Source organism: Chenopodium album, chromosome 8 (genome assembly GCF_948465745.1).
Source record: "Chenopodium album chromosome 8, dcCheAlbu1.1, whole genome shotgun sequence".
NCBI classification, from domain to species: Eukaryota; Viridiplantae; Streptophyta; class Magnoliopsida; order Caryophyllales; family Amaranthaceae; genus Chenopodium; species Chenopodium album.
The window spans coordinates 71237102-71244528 of NC_137841.1; the positions used below are offsets into that span (position 1 = coordinate 71237102).

Sequence of the window (7427 nt, forward strand, 5' to 3'; positions counted from 1 at the left end):
TTAGTCTTTTGGAATCATTTTTTTAAGCCTAATTTCTCTCCGACATCATCCCCACTAGAATTTCGGGCTAGATTTAGGGTAAAAAGTTTATTCTTGGTGGTCCAACTCATTTTTGTGCATTTAAAGATCGTGGTGATTAAAATAAAAAATAAAAAGCTCGTTTTTAGGCTTACTAACCACTAAGAAATAGTTAAAGAGTGGTCTAAGCCTTTTAGTAATACAAGGTAGGGCAACTTTGAAGTCATACATTCTTTTTCCTATACGAGGCGAGGTGAAAGGCCATCCTAGCTGGCTAGCTACTGTATTCAAAAGCATGAACCTTACTAAACCATTCTCCACAACATAGTGAGACTGTGATACATAGTTGCTAGTTGGTGACTGGAACAACAATCTCTTGTACTCTGTCTATGAATGTATGATACTCATACCATATAAATTCCCTAGTCAATTACGTCCAAATTCAACCTGACTCGCCAGTGTATTACTTATTAACACTCACAATGATTAAATTTTATAACTAAGCACTAGACATATCAATTCTTAACCCGACTTAGGAAATTAGGGCCGGTTCTCTTCATCTTAATTTCAGTTAAGTTCCTAATTTCCTTTCTCATAAACAATTCATTTTAGTTTAGTTCTGTAAATCAGATTAGGCCCTTAAATGCCTTAATAACCTGATTTGAACACAAACCCAAAGTATTGAGAGCAAATCGAACCTGACCTCAACCACACCAAAATAATCTGAACTCGTTTAACTCATTTATCATATTTTAAAATAATACTCCGTATTAGAGATTTACACTGTTTAAGATTTGCACAACCCAAATTTTAACTCGAATCAAATCCATTAACCCAAATTGACAGGTCTACGGGAGTACACTTAAAAAAAAAAAAAAATTAAAAAAAAAAAAACCCACGTAATTTTAAAAATGTTTTTGGTTCACCGGCTACGCGCACTATAGCAAAACCCCATCTCTCTCTAATATCTAGGGCACCATCTTTATCTCACCCGCCATTACTGTAATTCTTGAAGCTTTTCTCTTTCTTTCTTCCTCCATTAAAATGGTGAGGACTGTACGACCTCATCATCAGCCTCAGGAAGACGAAGAAGACGACGCTGAAGATGTTGCTGCTGGTACTGACACCTCTTCTCACCGAGGTCTTTTTCTTTCTTTCTCTCTCTTCTTTGAATTATCATCTTTAATTAGGGTTTCTTGAATTGTGATGTTTGTAATTTGATATGGATGGATTGAATTGCTGAAAATGTTGGTGAATTTCACCAATTCAGAGGGGAAAAGCGCGGAGCAAAAACCTAGTAATTATAGGTCGAAGCATTCGGAAACTGAGCAGCGTCGGAGGAGTAAAATTAATGAAAGGTAATTCAATTAGGGTTTGAATTTCGTTATTTGAATTTAATCTTGATGCTTTATTCGATATAATTTCCCCCAATTTTGGATTTGCTTTTGTTATGCTTGTTGAATTGCTTTGGGATTTATGATATATGTGTTTGGGTATTCAGAATTTTGAGAAAATTATAACTGTTAACTGTTAACTGTTAAGTTTGTGTGTTTTGATTTTTTGTGAAAATGATAAAGATGTGGTTTTGTATTGGATTTTTTTTAATGATTGTGAAGAATGAATGTGTAGGCTAGTGAAAAATGTTGGTAAATTTCACCAATTCAGTTTCTCTCCGAGTCTATTTAAAGTCGTAAAAGGCTGGAATTGGGAGGTTATATGAAAACCTGAGTAGGATTTGGGAATTACTCTCCAATTTCTGTACTAGTTTAATGCTACTGCATCTTTTGAAGGAATTGTACTTAGTCTCAAGGTCATTTTGTGCGGGGAATTCTGTGAATTAAGTTCTAATTAGAAACAAAACAGATGTTGGTGCAGAAGCTTAATATGTAGTAATGGATAAAGTTTCGTTACAAATCAAAGTTCACTTTTCCTAAACTGTTTTATCTTTAAAAATAACATTTATGCTGTTTCATTGCCTCTAAAAGTGAGCCATTATTGTTCCTATTTCAAATTTATGCCCTAGCAAGGGCTTCAGAGGTCTATTTTTAGCGGTATGCTACAACAGTCGTTTATGACGGTTTATTGTTTTTGTAACATATGCAACTTGTGTTCTAGTTGAAGACCGCATGGTTGCTATCTTTTCTGTGCTCTACATCCTGGACCAAGATTCATTTCCTTCATTTCTCCCCCTCCTTTAACACCCATATCTGTCTCTCGCTCTTATTCTAAAAGTGGGAGAGTTCTGGAATGAATTGTGTTTTTGACACATAACATGTATCTACAGGTTCCAGATATTGAAAGATCTGATACCCCCAAATGAGCAAAAGAGGGATAAGGCCTCGCTCTTACTAGAGGTGAATAATTCATTTTGCATGTTTTTGCCCTTTTTTAACTATTATACTTTATCTCTTTATTTCCATTTTGGTTCCTTGAGGGACCTTCTCTCTGAATTGGAGGTGACAAATTGTACAAACTTTGAAGGTTATAGAGTACATCCGATACCTACAAGAGAAGTTGCAAGTTTATGAAGGACCATATCAACAACAAGCATGGCCTCAGGAGGCCACCAAATTAATACCATGGGTAAGTTAGTGTTTGCACCTATTCTTTTGAGTTTAAAATCTAGCCTACACTTGATATTTTTGAGTGTGCTTAGATGTGTTCCTCTTATTATATGTGTATGGAAAAATAGCTTTTAAATTCTTTAGCTTTATACATAGAAGTTTCCTTGTTTTTTTTTTTTTTGAGAACCTCTAGAAGTTTCCTTGTTAATTGGCCTTTTCATTTTTTTTTTAGTGGAATAATAGGGGTAGTGAGAATGTAAGAAATTCTTAATATGACGCTCTCATTTCAATTAATCCTATTATGATGCCCTTGAAGAATATGAGTAAAATTATTCTAGTATATTTTTTCCATTGGTAGTATTTGTCTAAGATTGGTTGCCTCTTAAAACTGGCCATTAATATTACTTGATGATATCTTTCGAATAGTGGTAAGGAATTTTCCTAGCCCTCATGTGGTTTCCTAGGAAATTGGGGTCGTTAGGCCTATGTTATGATTTTGGCTAGTAATAAATTGCTTACAGGTTGCTATAATCCATGTTAAAACCATGTCAGTGGATAGAAAATTTGATGAATCGTGGAAGGTAGTGTCCTTAAGTCAAAAAATTGTTTATGAGGCTGTAGAAAACACTTATTAAAATTTTGTTTTCTTTGATTAAGGCTATATTTTATGATTGACATCAATAGAATGGTCATGGTATTAAAGTCATTTAGAAGGTTTTCACCTACTTGCTTTTACGACACCTAATGATGATGGGAACATTGGACTTGACGTATGATGAATCTGTGCAAATGGGAATTTGTATTAAAGTTAAATACATTGAGCATGCTAACTTGGTATTCCCTCCATCACACAATACAAAGCATGTTAACCTTTTTGGGTAAACCAAAATACAAAGCCTATTTCTATTTAAAGGCAGTACTTTTTGAGAATATAACCTTCTTTTCGATGAGTTGTCATCTTTTTTCTTTTCCTTTTTGTACAATTTTACTAATGATGTCTTTTGACATTAATTCCCAACACTTTCTCTCTCCCTCTCTTCAATAATTCTCAGTTATTTTCTCTCTTTCTATCTCTCTTTAATCCCACATGCACATGTGTACTCTTAATCATCAATTTTAAGGAATCTACAACCTTCTTAATTCTCGTGAAAAAACCTAAATAGGCTTTGTATTATGTGCCGGAGTGAGTTATACATAGTAGAAGTTACAAATGAAGAAATTAAGCCACCAAGGCAAATTTACAAAGAGACATCTTCTTGCCTAAATGCATATGGAACTCTGTTTTAACCCAACTTTCAGCGAGGCTACCTATTAGAAGCTGAACTCTAATAAACTCCTAATGTTGGCTCTTGAATGTCATAACTCATAATGGAAGGTTAAGCTCAAGTAAATCCTTAAAGAAAATGGGAGAATGTATATACCTACTAATCATAATGCATGGCCACACATAATAGCATAACCCACTTTCAAATGTGAGAATGCAGTTTCAAACTGACCTGGTTATTGCACCAGTGCTCATGGATTATAGTGCTGCTTTGATAATTCAACTTTAATGGCCCAACCTGTTTCATTATGTCAATTTTCAAGTGACCCTTTTTTTTTTTTTGTAGAATTTTTTAGCTTTACTTTCATTTCCAAGTGGTTTCATCCTCAAATGACGGGTGATGGGTATATATCCTTATTCCAGGTTCGCAAACAGCCTCTTTTAATCTTCCCTGTGACCCTGTGCCTTTGTTCTTCATAAGTCAATCTTAAGCCTTAAAAGCAAGTGTGGCTCAATCAAAAACCCAAGCATCTATTTCAAATTGAACATAACAAAGCAGTCTGGGCATACTCTCTAGAGGCATTGGAACCTGAAAATATACCTTGAGAGGCCAAGGATAGGAAAACAATACTTAAATTCCGTTTTGAGGCAAGATGCTCCTACATCAGGATTGTAGATAACAACAATTGTACCTTGGTTGTCTCTGGTAAAGGCTATATGTCGTGGTTGAGTCTCTTTAAGCTTCTTATTTAAAATGGCCAAATGGGGGTGAAGTCTTTCAAGCAAGTAATTTAGGGTCCCTCGAGACCCATATTGGCATAAAAGCTGTATTATTGCTTTATCATGTTTTGTGGGTTTACCCCTATAGCTTCCTTTTACAATTTTGTTCATGTACCCAAAGAAGTAAAGATCTTACAGATCGATTTGTTTGGGCCTGATGCTAATTCAATAATTTGGCTCTACCACTTTCTTTCATTAAACTGCCTTAGTAACTATTTACATTTGTTGCAATCTTTGAACAGAGAGCTAATCATGGGCCTGTGGACAACTATGCTAATCATTCTCAAGTCATGAAAAATGGCTTTCTGGATGAAAATCCTTCAGTGCAACCCATGACATCCATACAAAGCTCAGTGGAGCCGGAGTTCGGTGGAGAATTTTCCTACAGAGCAGATCATCATCATGCTGGGTCAGTGAACCCCGTTGTTCCTATGAGCATTCCGTTGCAACCTTGTACATACCCTCCTGGAAGAGGTATCCTGCCTATTGAGAATGTTGCTTCTCATCCTCATGGATCATCTGCAGCTGACGGTTCTATCTTATTAAGTGAAGATGGCACATTTGAAAGGGGCTCAAGTAGTGTTTCTGATATTTATTCTCAAGGGTATATTTATGCAACCCTATTTACTTTTGCTTGGCTTAAATAAAAAAACACTCATTTTCCCCACCATGATGAACTAATTGGACAGTCGCTCGTTGGTTCAATTAGGTGGTAGATATGTGTAGTAGAATTTTCTTGTTTTGTGTGCATAAACAATGTTTAGACAGCTAGTGTTGTAAATTGTTCTTCCTTGATAGAATACATCTGATTTGCATGTAATAAATGGATTTATATGTTGGATAAAATTGAAAGTCCATGGTTTTATCTCCATGCATCTGATGGCCTTTGGCAGTGGTTTCAGCTGCATTAAATGTCATTGGATTTCTGCATGAATTATTTGCCTTTTGCACTTAACTAAATTTTCTGGTGTTAGTGATATTGATGCAAAGACTCTTTCCACACCAACTGTAGAAATAAAGAAAGAAAGAACATAAAAGTATGAAGAATGCTTCCTGGGTCAAGATACTGACTTTGATTCTCTATTTCTGACTTTTGGTGTTGAGCAGACTGCTTAAGAGACTAACCCAGGAGCTACAGACATCTGGGGTGGATTTGTCACAGGCTAACATCTCAGTTCAACTTGATGTTGGGAAGGGAGGAAATAGCAGCTCAAATGCTATTGCCCCCACTATAGAGGTTGGTTCTGAGTTTCTTTTTCTTCTATAGATTGCTTCTGATCATGCTAAATCGACATCTGCATGACTTTCTTGACTGTTGATAAGTGTACTTCTAGTCCGTCATATGGACATGATTAATTTGACTTCTTACTGGATTTTTGCTTCAAAATTTCTGAATTAGGCCTGTTTTGAACTTGAATTAAGGTAGCCGGAATTTGAGGATTTGGATAACTTAGTTTGATCTGATTTTCCATGACCTGACCTGAAGGTTGTTGACTTGTATTGATTTTTTTATTCATAAAAAAATTGGTTGTCAAAAGACATAAATATGAATATGACTTGAACTCGTTCTAAACCAAACTAAAATGAAGTGAATCTTCTGTCTACTGAATATGATGCTAACCGAATTAAACCAAACTGAACATAGTCCGAGTGAATTCGGTTGCTTTTTTTTTTCAACTACACTGTCAGTAATTTCAAGTGTAGCATACTAGTACGATTCTGCTATTCATGGGTTTACATAACTTAATTCCTTGTCCTAACTTTCCATTTTCTGGCTTTTAAGTTGTTTGGGCCCTAAAATTGTTATATACAAAGTGCAACCCAAAAGATATATTATGCTCATTTTGTTGATTAAAGGAATAAAGGATGGTTATTGCTCATTTATGTTATCATCAAATGAGCAAATATTAACCTTGGGGGTATCTTGCTCTCGGGTAGTCGGGTGTATATAAGAAATTTCAGTTTGGGCCAAGTATTGTTCCTGATATGCAGCACACATTCTAATTGATGGCTATTCCCCCCCCCCCCCCCCCTCTTCCCCTCTTTCCCTCCAAAAAAAAAGAAAAAAAAAATACTCAATGTTTTCAGATTAAATATTGTTTTTCACTGTACTAAAAACTTCCAGTGTATTTCCAGGATGTTGATAATCAGTCTCCAATAAATCAGCCCATATCACATGCTGTGGAGGTAAGTGCAAAGGAGTCTATCCAGGCTGCCAAGAGAATCAGGACTGGAGAAAGGTAGTAATAATCAGTCGTATAGGTTTTTTTAGTCTGTGATTGCAATTGGAGTTACGGCTCTTCTTTCAAATGGCAAGTGCAAATGAGTATTTAGGCTACCAAGAGAAAGCTACTTGTTTGATTAGTATAGGTTTTTTACTCTTGTGTCTTTATATGGGGTTTTGGCTCTTCTTTCAAATGTTAGTTTACCCTTTTTGGCCAAGGGAAAGAAGAACCAGGCTGAGTTAGAGAAGAGGTTTTCGGTGTCTATTTTAACCACATCAACCCCAACCACCAGATTGTAGATTCTGTTGTACATGTTTTTTTTTTTTGGGTAAGTGGGTTAACCAAAATAGATGCTAAATACTAGTATATTATGACTTGTAAATCTTTTTGCATTTCTAATGTGTCTCAGAAAAACATTGATTTCTCACTGCTGCTTTCTTATTCTAGCTTGGCACTTGCCAGCATTCCAGGTAAGTTGTAATGTTTAATATGAACTTCATGTTTGCGGAATGGATTTTCTGATAACATAAACTATATTATGATGCTTCTTTATTACGGAGTATCAAGTTTTAATCA

The 7427-nt window shown here is 35.5% G+C and overlaps 1 protein-coding gene across 1 annotated transcript; it reads left to right on the plus strand.

Moving 5' to 3' along the window:
- The first annotated feature begins 951 nt into the window (after window positions 1-951).
- Window positions 952-7427, plus strand: LOC145556512 (transcription factor BIM2-like). The gene is made up of 7 exons (XM_081618170.1): window positions 952-1159; window positions 1289-1376; window positions 2303-2372; window positions 2500-2601; window positions 4869-5230; window positions 5734-5863; window positions 6763-7427. The coding sequence occupies exons 1-7, from the start codon at window positions 1063-1065 to the stop codon at window positions 6868-6870; spliced, it is 957 nt and encodes a 318-aa protein (XP_081474296.1). The 5' UTR covers window positions 952-1062; the 3' UTR covers window positions 6871-7427.

Bases quoted from the DNA above. Each gene is read 5' to 3' on its own strand.
- LOC145556512 (XM_081618170.1), top strand. From the start codon at position 1,063: ATGGTGAGGACTGTACGACCTCATCATCAGCCTCAGGAAGACGAAGAA. The intron at 5,231-5,733 runs GTATATTTATGC...GGTGTTGAGCAG, and splicing joins TCTGATATTTATTCTCAAGG to ACTGCTTAAGAGACTAACCC. The intron at 5,864-6,762 runs GTTGGTTCTGAG...GTGTATTTCCAG, and splicing joins CTATTGCCCCCACTATAGAG to GATGTTGATAATCAGTCTCC.